At 34.6% G+C, this 18,706-nt stretch overlaps 2 protein-coding genes across 2 annotated transcripts; one reads left to right on the top strand and one right to left on the bottom strand.

Annotated features, from left to right (window-relative positions):
* LOC120265504 (zinc finger CCCH domain-containing protein 49-like) lies at positions 1–4,140 on the top strand. Its single transcript, XM_039273436.1, has 4 exons — positions 1–168; positions 1,057–1,326; positions 2,517–2,740; positions 3,121–4,140. Exons 1-4 carry the CDS (start codon positions 64–66, stop codon positions 3,920–3,922), a joined length of 1,401 nt encoding a protein of 466 aa, XP_039129370.1. The 5' UTR covers positions 1–63; the 3' UTR covers positions 3,923–4,140.
* A 12,739-nt stretch (positions 4,141–16,879) lies between these two features.
* On the bottom strand, positions 16,880–17,751 carry LOC120264580. The gene has a single exon (XM_039272402.1). The coding sequence runs from the start codon at positions 17,538–17,540 to the stop codon at positions 17,139–17,141; it is 402 nt and encodes a 133-aa protein (XP_039128336.1). The 5' UTR covers positions 17,541–17,751; the 3' UTR covers positions 16,880–17,138.
* Between the last annotated feature and the right edge of the window lie 955 nt (positions 17,752–18,706).

The raw sequence follows: 18,706 nt of genomic DNA, 5'->3' as shown, positions 1-18,706 counted from the left end.
TTTTGTGAAAAACCTGAGAAGTGCCTCACTCTCCTCTCTTCTTCTTCTCGATTTGGGACTTCAATGGCGCATCGGCTACTGCGAGACGCGCAGGCGGACGGATGGGAGCGCTCCGACTTCCCCATCATCTGCGAGTCCTGCCTCGGCGACAATCCTTATCTTCGCATGGTTCGGTCCTTTCTTCTCTTTTTTTTTCTCGCTTTCTTTCTATTTTCATTTCAATCTCTGTTGATACACCTGTAGGAACGATACTCTTATTATGAAGATGATGAATACTATCATTTCCGTGGATTTAATCATGCATTGAACCTAATTTTGTTTGTCCGCGAAGATCGTTGTAGGTTGGTTAGGGTTTTGGTGTTTTTAGGTTATTGAGTCGGTGGAAAGGTTCATCCTTTTAGAAAAATGGGGTAAATTTTTATTCTTGGCAATGGTGTTAAGCCCTAATTCTATTGTCCCTACAATAAATACTATCATCTCTTTGAACCTGGTTTTGTTTATCTGTGAGTCGATGGAAAGTTTCTTCTTGTGAGAAAATTGAATGGGATATCTAGTAATGACTGCGATATCAAGCCTTGATTCTGTTATGATAACAACATATGCTGTTGTCTCCACGGATTTGGTCATTTAGTGACCTACTTCATTTACCAGTAAAATTTATTTTAGGTTGTCTAGGGTTTGCCAGTGAATTGGTGGAAAGATACATCCTTTAAGAAAGCTGGATACAATATCTATTGATGACAATGATATCAAGAGTGGATTGTTGTAAGATTCATATTTTTGTTTCTTACCTTCTAATTAGTATAATTTTGTTGTCAAATATACCTTAAATTATCAAAAGATTTATTTATTTCTTTTTTGGAAAGAAACTAGCTAATATTGAGTTACTTGAAGATGGTGTGTGGGTTAGCTGATCTCTCCTAACATCTTCTAAGTTTATTCCTACCTGATTTAGCTTGTATTATGGTTTGCACCTTGATGCTGCCTGATTTGTTTTCACTTTACCTCAGTATTGATGTTGTTCCTTTCTTGGCTTCACTGTGTTACTTGTTGCAGACAAAAGCAGACTATGATAAAGAGTGCAAAATTTGCACACGGCCATTCACTGTCTTCCGATGGAGACCAGGGCGTGATGCAAGGTACAAGAAGACAGAAATCTGTCAGACTTGCTGCAAACTGAAGAATGTGTGCCAGGTCTGCTTGTTGGATCTGGAATATGGGTTGCCAGTTCAGGTCCGGGATACTGCTTTATCTATTAATTCGAATGATTCCATTCCAAAGAGTGATGTGAATCGGGAGTACTTTGCTGAGGAGCATGACCGCAGGGTACTTATTTTAAACTCTATTTCATTTGATACTCATGTAATAGTGAATTTCTTAGTTTTGACAATTATTATTGATTGGTCCATTTATGTAGCACTTTATTTTGATTTTTGGATAGACATTCTTATGACACTGGTGCTATGATAGTCATATGGCACTGTAGATAATTAGAAAAATTGCTGAAAATGTGTATGGGTGTGCGCTACTTATGCTTTGTTTAGTTTATTGCTGGAGATCAAATGGTCATTGGAAAATTGTATAATTGAAAACATTATAATTCTTTCTGTGCATTGCTAACTATAAATTAGGCTTATTTATTTTCAATTCATTGTTGGTGTAAGGAAGTCTCACGTGAAATAAGTTTGTCATTTTTCTTTTACATGAATGTCGTTACCTAATTTCCTTTATAGTTTGTAGTTATTTTCAAGATGTAGAGTTTTCAAGACTGAACTAATTCTTTTTGCATGGAACAAATATTTTGTGCATTACAGTGCCATTTCTGGTTTTACGTCTGAAGTTTATATGGGCCCTTGAAACTTGAAATTCATATGCAATGCTTGATTACTGGTTTATGCTATAGGCTATAGCTAAATATTGTCGTGTAGTATGTTGGCTTAGATTTTGCATCTTCTGAAGTTTAAAGGGCCCTTGAAACTTGAAATTGGTATGCAAAGCTTGATTATGTTTATGACATTGCCAGCCTGAAACAAATTTGTGGGAAAATCATTTATTAATAGTGTGGATTGCATGGCTTGTTTTTTTGGTACCATGGTGCAGACTTGTCTTGTCATTTGGTACTTTTGTAGAAGTGATCAGGTGCCCATGCCCAAGAATTACAAATAAGCATCATAGACGTCTGCATCTTGTCTTCTGTTTGCAAGTAATAATCATTCTCTCATGAAATTCATAATAAATGCAACACTTATTTCATGATTATGCTCTCAAGTATATTGTTTTCTCTTCAATGACTAACTATTGTGTTGTTCTGTGTTGGTGTATCACCTAACTCATGTTGTTTAGCAGGTGTTACTCATCTTTACTTCATGATTATGCTCTCAATAATATTGTTTTCCCTTCAGTGATTAACTATTGTGTTGTTCTGTGTTGGTGTATCATTTATGCCATTCTTTTTAGCAGGTGTTGCTCATCTTTAGTTATTGACTAGTCTGTATCCCTGAATTGGTATTCTGCAGGCTAGAGCTGGTATAGATTATGAATCCTCATTTGGAAAGGCACGTCCCAATGACACAATTTTGAAGCTTCAGAGGACAGTGCCTTACTACCAGAGAAATAGAGCTCATGTTTGTAGCTTCTATGCGCGTGGTGAGTGTGCTAGAGGTTCTGAATGCCCATACCGTCACGAGATGCCACAAACTGGGGAGTTATCTCAGCAAAACATAAAAGACCGATACTATGGGTATGCATTAGATTAAATCATTGATAATGTTTCTTTTTGTGCCAACTTTGCAACAAGTAAACTTTCATCTCTGAATATCCTGACTTGATACTGCCTTGGAAATATAGACTGTTAGTATTTTCCTTCTTGGCAATGCGTGTAAATTTGTGATCATGGATGACGAAGTTCACCTGATCTGCTGGTTATCCATATGTGGCACTAGGATTTGTCCTGAACATGAATCATTAGAATTTAGTTTGATGTTGCTTTTTAATGGGGCTATATCCATTTTTTTTTTTTTTGCTGATAGATTATTAGTTCTTGACTCTGATAATCAAGTGATTCTAATGATATTTGAGCCCTGCTTTATTTTTTATTTTTATTTTTATTTTTTTGGGCAGAATAAATGACCCTGTTGCCATGAAGCTCTTGGCCAAGGCAGGGGAGATGCCATCCCTTGTCCCTCCTGATGATGAGAGCATAAAGACTCTCTATGTTGGTGGCCTAGATGCTCGAATTAGTGAGCAAGATCTCAGAGATCAGTTTTATGCCTATGGTGAAATAGAGTCCATCAGGATGGTGCTTCAGCGTGCTTGTGCCTTTGTGGCGTACACAGCTAGAGAGGGTGCTGAGAAGGCTGCAGAAGAGCTATCGAACAAGCTGGTGATCAAAGGTCTGCGCTTGAAGTTGATGTGGGGGAGACCACAGACTCTGAAGCCTGAAGGTGAGGGAGGAGAAGATGAAGCTGCGAGGCAAGGGCTTGTGGCCCACGGAGGTATGCTCCCCCGAGCCCTTGTATCTCAGCAACAAAGCGGCCAGCAACCTCTCCCTTTCGGCATTGAGGACCAGCAGCAGCAGCAGGCAATGCCCTACTTCAACATTCCAGTGCCACTACCATCACAGCGAACCTCCTACCCATCAATGGATCCTCAGAGGATGGGGGCAGTTGTGCCATCTGGAGAGGCAAGCGACAGCAAAACAGGACTGGAAAAGCCAGGCCAACCCCGAGGACTGGATGGTTCAGGACATTCTTCATATCCTTTAGCACCACCTCCACCACAGCCTCATGGCCAGTACCCAAATTTCTATCCGCCATACAGGTACCCTACACCACTGCCACCAATGCACTATCAGCATCAGTACCCACCCTATCAACTGATGCCGGGGCCTCCACCCCAACCACCATCGGCAGGAAGGCCATAGGAACAATAAAGGGCAGCTACTTCTTCTACACCTGAATTTTGAATTATACCTTTTCTAACTTTTGTTTGGGTGTCTTTAACACCTCAATCTGTAAACAGAAACATTTGAATTCAAATTCTTGCTGTTGACGACTGTATTAGAATATGTTCAGTGTGCTATGTTCACGTAGGGAACTTAGTTTGACATGCCATTCTCCCTGGTTATTAATGTTTTGGCTATCTCCAATGAGCATGATTCCATAATACTGAGGTTTGGATGCCTGCATTGTGCAGCAAACAGCCCTTGTGTTTAATGCATCTCATTCGTTTCGGTATACTCTGGACTTGATAAAGAGAGAGAGGAAATTAGAAGGAAGATCTGGGCACATGCTCAAGTCATTCGGGTATGCTGGTTTTTGCCTCATTTTTAGTCTTTTTCCAGATCATGGAATATTTACAAACCATTTGTCTATAAAAATTTCCTGGCAGCGTTCTTTTTTTCAAGGCAGCTGGAGAAAGAAAATTTCCAGGAGATTTTGTTTTCAGTGTGGCTGGAGTATAAGACTGTCCAGGTATTATAGTGGCCTTTGCAGTTTTTTTTTGTTAAAATTGGACAGTGATTATTTTTCTTCTCATTTCTTTTATTGCAAATTACTAAAGAAAAGTGTCAATCATTTTTTCATGGTTGAGTTCTTGTTGCTTCCCTTGTTTTTTTTCCTTGGATGTGTTCTCATGCATTCTGTTCCAAGGTTGTGCTTCACCATTTTTCCAGCTTTGATAGTCTATTCCCAAATGTCATTCATATCCAAGCCTTTGAATTTTTGGCTGCTATATGTTTCTTTTTGTCATCAAAACCAACCAGCTAACTTTCAATATTTAGTATTTTATCTAATTACTATGTTTGGCAATATTATTATTGTTAAAATTTTAAATAAACTCTGCAGTCTTTGCTTGAATAGCGAGTAAGGAGTGGATTAAGCCGAACCCTATAGTTCATGTCACAAGAGACGATATCTTTATCTCAATGCATGCCTTTCTGTTTCTGGCTAATAGGTACTTCTGGAGGAAGTACTGCAGTTCCAGTTGGTGAGTATGGTATTGCAATGGGGCTGTTAACCTCAATGACAAGAGATCATGATACTTCTGCATTGCGAGGATATGGATGGGGAAGTGCTTATGATTTTACATTTTGGTGGTCTCTCTCTTATTTTATTTTACTTTTTTGTTGTAAAATTTTTGTTTGATTTTAAAAATTTTTTAGGTGAAAGGCTTATCGCATTTGTTAAAAACTAATATAGACATATAGACAAGGAAATTAGTGGTGATGATGTAGAATTACATTCAAGAGAGATGCTTTGAGGCAAACACCTATCCTCATAAGAAGAGGTGTTTCTGGGCATGTCTTGTTCATAAAATGTAATGTTTGAATAATTTGGTTATGAAAAAATCACTTCCTTATGGATTTTCAGGTCTATTGGTATAATAGTTTTATTTTCTCTCTCTTGCAGAGTATAAATGAACCAAAGGATTTTGCTTCATAGTGGTGCACACATTCAGGTCCAAAAGGATCAAAAAGCTCCATTCTTGATGTGTCTGGATGCAAAGTCATTGATGGCTTATGGTAGCATGTTGGTAAATGCTTTCTCATGCTTGGTGTTTACTATTATGATACGATAGTAACTCTGACTCTATTGACAATTTTTTATTGGGAATAGTTTAAACTTCCAACATTATGGTCTTGGTAAATTATACTGTAGGATTCATTATGCTTATTCAGTTATTCTATAGTGTAAACTGAGCTTTCCTGATATTTTCTAGGGATAACATGATTCTATTATATTTAAATTTTCACAAGCAACCACCATAGCTGTTGGAATCAACACTGAAGATACTGGTGAATTGAAGAAACTTCATTGCAGTTTTGTGCTTGTGGCTCTTGAATCTTAACATACCTTTTTCTGTGTGTTCATGTATTGTCTTCTGTTGGAAAAGGTACAGTTGAATAGTGTTGCTACTTTCATTGGTAAACAGGGACTTTTGATAGATCAAGTCATTGATTACAGACTAGAATCTTCTTGCACATTCATTTAACTATATACTCTGTTATGAACTTTCAGATTCTTTTCTGGACACACTGAGAACCCTGATGGAAAGTTTTAAACCAGGACAAATTGGTTCAAATGCTGCATTTAATGGAGCAATAAAGTTCTTCAAAAGTTTTTCACTGCTGTGGTATATGATGGGCACCAGGAGCTGAATCCGGGCCTGGAGAAGAAGCCCGGGGGCGAATATGAAACAAAAGGCTTTGGTTTCTAGGGTTTTGCTGGGGTGAAAGAGAGCTAGGGTTCCGGTAATACCCATGGCCGGCGAGAGTGAGCTCGCCGGAGTGTTGGTTATATTGTATAGCTGATGTCTCGTTCTTGAGCCCCTAAGTTTCCAAGTAATACGTTTAGTAATATATATGAATCGAAACAAAAGAAAAGTTCATATACACCTATAAAAATCATAATTTTTTATATACCCAATAAATGCATCTATTTGGATATATATATATATATATATATATCTAGCTCTAATGATACAATTAACTAAAAAAATTTAATTAGCTTATGTTTAAATATGATTTTTATAACAATATAACAATAATTATGAAGTTTTGCTGCGCATGCAAGCAAAAAATAAAATTAAATTAAAAGAATAAAATTTCCTTTTCCTTCCAATCTGTCACACATTAAATTGAGGCAAACATAAGAATAAGACAACAAAAATAATAGAGAACACACAAAAAAAAAGAGCCCAAAAATTAGCTCTTTCATGCATGTTCATTAGGATTTTTTTATTATAACCAACCTCTTCTGTTTTTGTTCTACTGAACAAAGAGACATTAACATGACAATAAATGAAATATTCTAAAACAAAGAAGAAACAATTCAATCAAAAATATAAGCTTCTGTCAATATATGCTATCATCGTAATGGCTGAATGATTAAAGCATTTGACTCTTATACAAAAAATTGAGGGTTCACTAGTATGTTGGAGATATTGATCAGAACCTGTCAAAAGATGTCTACACAGTTGCAGCTCCAGGAATTCTCCAGAAATTCAGCAATGTTGCTTCACAGCTGGGGACTCAAATCAAGATAGGATAGCAAGTTGTTTATCAGGATGCAGTTGTTTGTGCTGCACTTGGGGATGCTTTAATTTACTTTTCACTGTGTTTGGTTGTAATGTTTGTTTAAATTTGAATGTTCTCAATGCGTGTATTGTACAACCATGATTGTTGGTCTGCTAGGTGTTTGTTTAAATGCATGGTATCTGAATGAATAAAATTAAGCAGTTATTTGAGTGTGAAAACTTCAGTTCTCTTTCTCTTTCACTTTGCTTCTTGTTATATGAAATTGAAGTGATAACACTTTGTGAGAATTGAGTGAAATTCTGGTGAGATTGTTCACAGTCCAAACACATAGTTTCAGTATTCCTGAAAATCAGAGTGAATGAGATAAAGCTCAATTTGTCATTCAATCCTAACAGTGGTATCAGAGATTGGTCATTGAATCTAGGCGAATTGGTCATGATTCAAAGCGTGTACACGTCAGCCGGGATATTCGCTTTTTAGAAGAGAAGGGATGGCATTGGTCAGGTGATGCTGACTCGGATGCCTCAAACTATGCACCAGTACGTGAGGAAGGTGTGACCTCTCTTAACAAAGAAATGGAGATATTTCCACCATTCGATCAAATTGATGAACGGTCTGATTTACATCAAGGGGTCTCTCCTGGTTTAGAAGAAGGAGACTCAGTGGCCGGAGAAGATGGTGGTGCTCCGACGAGGTATAGAAATCTTACTGATCTCTATAACTCATGCTCTCTTGCTCTTTCAGCAGGGGATCCTTCATCTTATGAAGAAGCAGCGAGGAGTGAGGAGTGGATTACGGCTATGAAGGAAGAGATGAATGCCATAACGAAGAATCAAACTTGGTAACTGACTGCTCTTCCAAAAGGAAAGAAGGCGATAGGCTTGAAGTGGATTTTCAAGTCAAAGTTCAATCCAGATGGCACTCTACTAAGAAGGAAAGCTCGTATCGTGGCTAAGGGCTCCTCGTTGCGTGAAGGGATTGATTTTGAAGAGGTTTTCTCTCCAGTAGCTCGAATGAAGACCGTGCGATTGTTCTTATCCATAAGTGCACGAAAAGAATGGAGAATCTATCAGTTGGATGTAAAATCTGCATTTCTGAACGGAGATCTCATGGAAGAGGTGTATGTCCTACAACCAGAGGGGTTCATTGTCAATGAGAGGGAGGAAGAGGTGTACCATCTCCATAAAGCTCTATACAGACTATGTCAAGCACCTAGAGCTTGGTATAGTCATATAGACACACATTTCTCTCAATTGGGTTTTCACCCGAAGCAGTAATGGACCCACTGTATACTCCAAGATGCAAGGTAATTTTGATGTTCTCTTACTTTGCTTGTACGTTGATGATATCTTATACATGGGGTCTTCAGAGGAGTTATTGATTGAGTTCAAAGAGAATATGATAAAGACTTTCGAAATGACTGATATGGGGCTGATGAGGTTCTTTCTCGGCCTGGAGGTGATACAGAGGAAAGGTTATATCTTCGTATCACAACAGAAGTATGCAGAGGACCTCTTGCTCAGATCTGGGATGAAAAATTGCAAGAATGTTGATACCCCCAATGAATTCAAATGAAAAACTCCGTCTTCAGGATAATTCTAGGGAAACAGATCCACAGAGATACAGGAAAATAGTTGGTGCTCTGCTCTACCTCACTCACACTCGACTTGATATTATGTTTGTTGTTTCAATGGTCTCTCGGTTCATGAATTCACCGAGTATGCATCATTTAGGAGCAGCTAAACGAATCCTTCATTATATTAATGGAATGATCTGTTATGGGATTCATTATAAGAAGAGAAAATTTCAAATTGTTGGGTTACTCTGACAGTAACTGGGGAGGGTCTCAAGACGACCGGAAAAGCACCACAGGGTGGGTATTTTCACTGGGTTCCGGTGTTATAGCTTGGTGTTCGAAGAAGCAATCGATCACTGCTCTGTCAAGCACCGAAGCAGAGTATATACCGTTGATTGCTGCTGCCTGCGAGGTTGTTTGGCTTCGTCGACTGTTAGAAGATCTAAATGAGAAGCAGGTGGATTCAAATGTCATTCTCTATGATAATTCATCAGCACTCTCCATTGCCAGAAATCCTACACATCATGGGCGAACGAAACATATTGATACACGATTTCACTTTATACGAGATCTTATAAAGGATGGTTTAATTAATGTGAAGCATTGTGGCACTGAAGAGCATCTGGCAGATGTGTTTACCAAAGCTTTGCCGAGAATGAAGTTTAAATCGCTCACATTGAAATTTGGAGTTGGTGAGTTATCTGATCAAGGGGAGTATGTTGGAGATATTGATCAGAACCTGTCATGAGATGTCTACACAGCTGCAGCTCCAGGAATTCTCCAGAAATTCAGCAATGTTGCTTCACAGCTGGGGACTCAAATCAAGATAGGATAGCAAGTTGTTTATCAGGATGCAGTTGTTTGTGTTGTACCTGGGGATGCTTTAATTTACTTTTCACTATGTTTGGTTGTAATGTTTGTTTAAATTTGAATGTTCTCTATGCGTGTACTGTACAACCATGATTGTTGGTCTGCTAGGTGTTTGTCTAAATGCATGGTATCTGAATGAATAAAATTAAGCAGTTATTTGAGTGTGAAAACTTTAGTTCTCTTTCTCTTTCACTTTGCTTCTTGTTATATGAAATTGAAGTGATAACACTTTGTGAGAATTGAGTGAAATTCTGGTGAGATTGTTCACAGTCCAAACACATAGTTTCAGTATTCCTGGAAATCAGAGTGAGTGAGATAAAGCTCAATTTGTCATTCGATCCTAACATTCTCTCCTAATACGCTATTGAGACATAAACAGTGTAGATATATGTGGTGGCTTGTCCACATTGCAAATTTACATGTATGTGAAGATTATTTAGATATGAGAGATTGGTTTTTATTGATGCTGTGATGATTATAACAATGAAAATGATGAGCAGTCATTTCAACAGATGGCACATAACTTCCACTACGGTAATCTAGTGATTATAAAACCCCATGATTCCATGAACATTTTTAGAAATCTCAACATCTTCCACCTATAATAATCTTCACTAAGAATACGATTTCGATTACAATTACAATTACAATTACAAACATGAAAACATCTAGAAATGCATGCATTTATGTGTATCTGAATTGCATGCCTCTATTCTAAGCTTTTGTCTATTAAAACTAATAATAAACTCCAAATTATTAACACATAATGACATAGTCACTCACTGCTCACCATTCGTGTCTCATGAATTAAATAATTAATCGAAAATCACTTAGCTAGTATTCATGATTTGAATTCACAGGAAGAACTAAGTTTGTCTCCATCCAAGGACCATAAATACCTATTTACAGATTGAATAAGCTTCTTAAAATTAATTAAGATTAAATGTATATATCAATCCAAGCCATGTATGATGTGTATGCATCTGTACTTGCCAACGATGAAATTTGGGTAAACAAATGCACAAAATGTTAGAACTGCCCGGCCCAAGCCTGTTATTATAGCTAGGCTGGACTCAGTTCATTTGTTACTTTACAACAAAACTTAAAACCTAAGCTACTTTGTCTTTCACTTTTGAGAATTGTATCATATCAGATATGGAGCAAAATGTTTATATGCACGTACACACACGCGTCTCTGTGTTTTCTCCCTTACCCTCTTAAATTAACTTTTCTAGCCTATTTGGATGATACTTGAACTATTCTTTGTTGAGACATGCTACGTAAAGATGTTCACTCCTTGGGTTATGCTTTAACAGGTACAGAGACATTGGAGATCCTTATAAAGAGGGGGAGAATTTGGTCTCGGAATAACTCTTACCATGCCTAATTTTCGGCCTGGAAGTTTTACTTGTATTTTATGGTTGTAATTAAATTGATTACATATGTTATAATCTAGATATATATATATATATATATATATATATATTTTCAAGATTAGCAGCTAGGCTACTAAGAAAAGTAGGGGGTGCACAAGCCTTGAAGAAGCAAGCAAGGACTGGACCTGTGCATATGTGGGTACTAGAACTATCCGTACACAACCACTACTCACACTCTAGATATATATACCCTTAATCGTGATTTGAACTCTCGTCACTGGTGAAAAGTTCTAACGAGACCCAAATACTAATAGACCACTCGGTCGTTGCTCTATAATCTAAATGTATACTGCCTGCATAACATGCATCTTAATGAAGCCTATTGTTGTTTGTGTGGAAGCACTCTCTCATCTTTGCACAACAATCTTCTTGTAAATCTACTAAAATCAATAACAATAGTTGACTCTGATGAATCATTGTTTATTTGTTTCATGTTAATTTATACGAAATATTAACCTCAAATAGCATTGTATGTCTTCATGTTGAATGACAACGAAAAGCCTTTATGTGCATAAGGAACATGATAGCCGGCGTCTAAAATATTATCATAGTAAACTTGCATGAAAACTATCAGACATTCATTTACAGCAGATAAATTCATCGACATATGAAGAACAAACCTTGCAGTTAAAATCAATGGTATATATTAATTCTTCCCTCCCAATGTGTTTCTCTAACGAATTGAATAATTCAAGTTGGTGCACATTTCTTAACCATCCGCAAGCCATTCATACACCATTTTCTCTCTTGTTAATTTCTGTAGAAATTTATCAGAATAAAAGGTCTCCATATAGCCATATTAATTGATTGGTACTAGAACAAAGTCCTATAATCCATGAAAACACCAGTGGGAAAGCAGAAATTGCTTAATTATGTTGAGAATTAAGCATATCTATATGTTTATGCATAGGTTCTGAATTCCTGCCAATCCGTTAGACTTCATGAGTGACCCATTTGATCCATAAATCCATCCCTGAGAAACACAAACATGAACCTGTCTTATTGAATTAGTATATATATGTATACATACCTTCCTGATATAAGAAGTTGCAAGGATGTTCTATATGTTCAGTAAATTAAACCTGAAAAAAGTTTCAACAATCAACCAAGACAAAGAAAAATTAATTGCTGCGTTTAGTGTGTGTGTGTGTGTGTCTACATATATATTAATTGCTGTCCTTGAAAGAAGGCATGCTGGAGCTCAAGTTGATGAAAGTTGTATATATGTTTTGTTTTCCAGAAAAATCTGTTTGCTTGACTTCAATTTCAAAAATAAATAAAAAAGATTTCATAGATTCTTATATGATTCTTATGAATGTGATAGCGAATTGTAATATTATTCAAAAATAATCCTCTAACTTACAATCAATATGAGTCCATAAGACTTCTATTATGAATTCTGAGCTAAAAAAAAAGACTTGATAGCACCTTGCATTAATTTCTGTCATATTGGTTTTCATTTCAATGATAAACTTCTCCCATAATAATATCTATACTACCTAGTACTACCCTCATGATCAATGTTAGCAAATCTCATTCTTTTAACTAACTGGGAAAGAATTTCGAAAATGATGAAAACTGCTCTTAATTAGTAGATTTGTCAAAGAAGCAAATAATTTTTTTGGTATTATGGATGTTTGATTATGTAGAGACTGTTTCATAGAAGATGTTTTAGTTTGTTAGGATGTCTTGAGTGAACTAATGCATATGGCAGCAGTTCGAAAGATTGATGACCTCTTCGGAATCTTCGGATTTATGCTTATTTTCAACTCTCTAAAGCATTTCGTCGCTTGTTAGTACTATTAAATATGCAAAATAGATAGCAGATTTGTTTGTCTTTTATTTCACATAACAGTGATTTTTTTTATTTTTCCAAAAGTATGGATCATATAATATTTCAATTGAAGAACATAATAAAATAAAACGCATGGAGAATATATACAATTCATATATGTAAACATCAAAACTAATATATTTATCATTACATTGTATCAATGCAAATAATATAACTTTCACACTCTCTATATCATGAAAACAGTGGTAGACTTAAAATTTTTTTAAACCTTTCCTTTCTATTTTTTGGCTAGTTTGGTGCTAACTCTAACACCTACTTAACATCCAATCAAACCAACCCTAAGAAACTAGTTATATTTAAATATATTTAATCACAAACAATCAAAACGAATAATAACATTAATCACAAACAATCAAAACGAACACAAACCCCAAAATTATGCAGCATTGTAGCCTAATACAATGAAAAAGTACTGTACAAACTTCAACTTTCCAAATCGGAATTCAAGCTATGAGACTAAAAAAATGAGGTCAAGGACAGTGATTATTTGTAAAACTTACATAAATTATTATGTTGAGATCTTCTAGACATTCAATAGCAGAAGTCGATAACAAGTGATCGCAAACACTTACCACCGGTCCACCGTCACAAGTAAATACTAATATTGTCAGTTTCACTTAGTTTGAGCAGAAACTATGAGCAGGTAACAAATGAAGAGTTGAGCATTGATTTCAAGGGAATACCTCAATTGCATGTCTTGAAATAAATTAATACATTGTATCAATGCTATTATTAGATCTTGAGCACCAATAGTTTTCATAGAATAAGCTTTGATCATGAAAGAAAAAAATTAATATAACATGGTAGGATTGTGACACAAATGTGACAAATGTTATCACATAAATAAATAATCAGGACCGGCATTTCATTTTCATCATAACTCTAATTACTCTAATTAGTCTAATCTAATTATATTTTATACAAGCATGACATCAAATTTGTCTAATAACAACAACATGCTTAAATAATGGAATAGCTAAACTACATTTGTCCCTCCTTATTTTATCTACACTCATATGCTTTCTTTCAGAAAAACTTATCCTGTAATCATATCAAATCAATCTAATATTTCTTCCACCAATCCACATAAGCTGACATGATTTGCAAATTGAAAAAAAATTCTACTATACCTCTCAAAATGAAGTTATAGAATAAAAAAAAAAAAAATCCTATCACTGTAAAACTTAAAACTTGCATGCATTAATGCTATTAACAATGATCTGATAGAGATAAAGGAACTATATACAACCATAATAATAATATGAAATAAATTAATCTCAGTTTCATTCCTCAACTTGCAAATTAAACTTGATCAGTATGTATATATATATCTCACTGTTACTTAATTCACAATCAAGATTGAGTGAATATAAACAGTTTTTACCATAAACGGAAATGATCGGTAAAAGTTCAATGCTTAATCTTCTGAGCAAGCTAGATTAATATATGACTTGTAGCAAAGTAGGAGAGACCCATTAAAGCTTCTTAATTGGAAGATTATCATGTCAAAGTTGGATATAGTGAAGGATAAGAAACATGAGTAAGTCTTAAAAAGAGGATAGGAAGTCAACATCCATAGATGATACAAATCCACCTTAATTTAACAATCTTTTATAAAAGGACACTAGTTAGGAATGACCAAATCCCTATCCCTAGCTATCCACCTAGAAAACCCCCTTAACTAGAAACTTGCATCAAAACACATCCTATAATAATAATTGGACATCGAAAACTAGCTATTACAATGACTTAATCTTTAACATCAACCTTAAATAGGCTCACAAGAAAATGGTAGGCGAAATAGTATCATGTGACATGATATTGTCAATTTAAAAAAATTGTCACTATCTCTAGTGGCTCTAAAAAAAATTCAGTAGATGGACTTGATTCAACCAAAAAACTTAAATTAATAGAAAGAGTGACTCAAATATATATATATATATATATATGACTTAATTAAACAACGGAGAACTATTACAACTATTATCTCTCCTATATAATTTTGAGATGTTAGGTGAGATATATAGTGCATTTTACTTGGCAATAGGAGATGAACTCTCATCAACTTTACAATTACAATGAATACCACCCCTCCTGCAATAGAATAGTTGATATTTCATTCCTCCTATACACAAAAGTTGAGAGTTTGATTGTCCATAATTTAAAATAAAAAATTATAAGGAAGGGAGGAAAGATCCAAACTAAACATATAAATTCAGAAGCGTAATTGAATAAAATGAATAAGAAACATGGATTGAAATTAGTTAAATCTATGAAATATACAAAAAGAAATTACTATACATTCTTTATATGAAAGACATTGATTGTGCTCTTCAAACCTAAAATACCAACATATATAATAGCATCAAAACGTATTCCCAAAATTATAACAAACGAGTGAAATTTCCAACCCAAAAAAAACAAGGCAAGATATGTTAGAAGCAAGGAAATAAATATAATTATGTCACACTAAGGCAATTAAACTAAAACTAATCCATGACATTATAAACACAAGTTTATTTATTTATTTTTATCCTTTTGGAGTGGATCAATTGATTCACAATTTGGTTTTATAGACATGGTTTAGACCATATATAGATTATGATCTTGATCCAATCTACATATATCTGAATTGAGAATATCCCTCACTACGCCAAATCAGAAACTTTTGATGTTCTATCTCTATCTAAGCTGTGAAACTTTTAACAAAACCAATATAATCCACGCTAAAATTTTTCATGCATTGTCAATATATGGTCTAAATTTGAATATGCTAATGATATGTGCATAGTAAATGAATATCATGGTCCAATTGTGAATAGAAGAACAGATGGACGAAACTAGAATGAGGAGAAGATAAGAAGAGTAAGGTAATAGAAAACAGTATGATTAGTGTAATAAACCAAAACATTACATGAAAAAAAATTCCATAAAGATACTTACACTTATGATTATATTGACTTACCTAATTCAGCACTCATTATAGACTCACTATTCATAGCTAAATGCCAAAAAACATTCCAACAATATGGAAATGTGGTACTCAAATTAACACATTGATCATATCAAGCAAGGAATATACAATGGATAAACATCCAACCATGTATGTTCGGCACATTATTTTGGTATTCTCTTCCTTTTGCTTTCATTCACAACAATTCAACTGTTATATACATCGACTCAATTTTTCATAAAGAAAAAAAAAGGAACGAACTCAATGGCTATATATATTCATCAACTTCACTATTAATATTTGCTATCTATATATAATCCTATATTGGGATATCTCCCTCAAGCATCATACATATTTTATGACAAATTTATAAAGATCAAGCAAACATGAAACCAAACCATGAACATTATTGGTAGTGATTCTCCAAATATGCTAATCATTCACATGAGAGAAAAACTAATAAAGTAGTATCTCAATCATTTAGGACAAATATAATTTAATTTGAAATATTTGCAACAGATATATATAACAACATGTTAATTATAAATGAATGCCCTTTATGCACAAATGAGCTTAACTAGATATAATTCTTAAACTCCAAATTTCAAAATGCTCAAGTGTTAATTAGTTAAGTGTACAGCAAGCAAATTTCCTATGTATAAACATATAATTGAATAAGATCACAAATACAGGTTCAGTAATTCTGGTAATCATTCACATACCTCAAAAGATACCTTAAAAATAGGAACCACTGCACCCTTCACATTTTCAGTGTATTCTCCACTTAATTATATGATAACCAAATAAAGACAAATATATCACATTATCATATATCACTCAGCATCCAAATTGATTTGAAATATCACTGCAAAGTAGCTAGCAGCCAAACAATAAGACCTCATGATCACACTTTGGTAGCATTAACTTGCTACAAAACAAGCTAAATAAAAGCATTGTACTTGAAAGACAAGCAAAAAAGGAGATATCTTTGCATACCTACTTGAAAGACAAGCAAAAAGGGGGATATCTTTGCATACCTTCAACACCATAAGCCAAGCTTTTGTATCCACAAAAGCTTCAAGTATCAAAATTAAGTCAACTATAATCAGCAAAGAAATCCTCATCCTAACAACCAGTAATCCTAATTAAGGAGTAGAAATCAAACTATTTAGCTTGATCTCATTAATTTCTAGATATTTCTAGTCAATCAAACCTTTCCCCTTTAGCATAGCAATTGCATTCAAGCAAAAGATCAAATCCCCATATACAAATGCCAACAAGCCAATGAGCTTTCAAATCCAACATTAACATACAAGTAAATGCTACTCCACAATTCACAAAAGCTCATGACGTACACAATCATATACAAAGCTAGCAAAGCTAGGTAGATCATCATCCATACCAACTCACACTTAATCGAAAGCCCGAAAGGTGATGGCGGCACCAGAGACGGAAGCCGGGGTGTCATACATAACCGGAGACTCATAAAACATAGAAGGCCAAGGAGAACCTTCAGTCCCAAAACCCAAACCATCATTCACACCACCATGGTTTATCTCCACCACATGGTTAACACTATCAGGTTGAGCAGGCAAAGAAACCTTAACATCAACAGTAGTACTACTTCCATGGAATCCAAGCAAACTATCTATGTCGGAATCTTGGCCAGTGACACTCTGGACAAGCTCCCGGAATTTGGCAGCGCTTGTCTCAAACTTCATGGGGCTGGAGATGTACACCACTTTGAGTGGAGCTTTTCTCTTGCTCTTTGCTTGCTTTGCTCCTCTCTTTTGGTTAACACTTAGCTTGTCCATCTTGATCTCCAAAGCTCAAGGAACACAACTACACAAGAATCAAGAGGAAGAAGTCTATATATATATATATAAAATAAATATATAAAGTATGAATGGTTAAAAAGGGATTAGAGATGGTGGTTCTTGGAAGGAAGACAAGGGAGAAGGAAGTGTGGAAAAACAAGAAAAAAGAAAGGAGGAGGAGGAGAAGAAGAAGAGAGAGAGAAAGTTCCGGACAATGATGTGAGTGCGTTTAAGAAAAAGAGAAATTTGGTTATTTATTTATTTTGGGTGGCGCGGTAATCTATCTATCCAAAATTCTGCACACGTGCCCCTTCGAGGAAAGTGGGCATTGGATGCGTATGATGATGTCATTCTTGCTTAGGGTAGTGACATCACCTACAAAGATATTTGTTTTTGATTTAATTACTATACAGGTTTATGTAGTTGGTTGCTTTCTATATTTTTTTAGTAATTGTAATATTTTTAAATATAATTAAATATTTATATTTAATTGAATTGGGTTATTCTAATCTGTGGTGTTGATGGTCAAGTGTAAATTGAAAAAATTTAATTATATCTAAAAATATTACCATAGACTAAAATGACCTAACTCAACCAAAAATATAAAGACTTAATTATATATAAAAATATTAGGATTAAAAAAGCAGAAAGTACACAATTATAAGGATCTGTACAACAATTAAACCTTTATTTTTAATATAATTTATTTATATGCCCTTATCTTCAAAATTATAAAAAATTATTTATTTAATTATTTATTTTTATTATAGTTGGTAAACTATTAAAAGTATATTAAAATCAAAACAAACAGCCAAGGTGGAAGATACCGGTATTGTAAAACTCAGCTTCTCGTAGAACTAGTGGGTTATTCACATTTGTTAAAATAAAAAAATTGAAACAAGTACAAGTGATGGTATGTGAGAAAAAGAGAAATAAATAATCATTTGAAAATTAAAAAAATATATTAAAAAAGAACTATCATTTTATTTTTTCTTATTTATATTTTTTATAAAATTTAAAAATTGATTTTTATTTATAGGATAGAAAAGTAAATCAAAATGTTTTGCAGAAAAGTAAATAAATATGTTTTTCATGAGGATATATTTTTAACTATTCACTTTTACCAGAGTATGTGATTTGTTCCTTTGACAATGATATTTTAT

This window comes from Dioscorea cayenensis, chromosome 7, assembly GCF_009730915.1.
Source record: "Dioscorea cayenensis subsp. rotundata cultivar TDr96_F1 chromosome 7, TDr96_F1_v2_PseudoChromosome.rev07_lg8_w22 25.fasta, whole genome shotgun sequence".
In the NCBI taxonomy this organism is placed as follows: Eukaryota; Viridiplantae; Streptophyta; class Magnoliopsida; order Dioscoreales; family Dioscoreaceae; genus Dioscorea; species Dioscorea cayenensis.
This window is presented reverse-complemented; position numbering and strand designations above follow the sequence as displayed.

Coding starts and splice junctions, on each gene's coding strand:
- LOC120265504 (XM_039273436.1), top strand. CDS start 64: ATGGCGCATCGGCTACTGCGAGACGCGCAGGCGGACGGATGGGAGCGC. Junction 169..1,056: donor ACAATCCTTATCTTCGCATG/GTTCGGTCCTTT, acceptor TACTTGTTGCAG/ACAAAAGCAGACTATGATAA. Junction 1,327..2,516: donor CTGAGGAGCATGACCGCAGG/GTACTTATTTTA, acceptor GGTATTCTGCAG/GCTAGAGCTGGTATAGATTA.
- LOC120264580 (XM_039272402.1), bottom strand. CDS start 17,540: ATGGACAAGCTAAGTGTTAACCAAAAGAGAGGAGCAAAGCAAGCAAAG.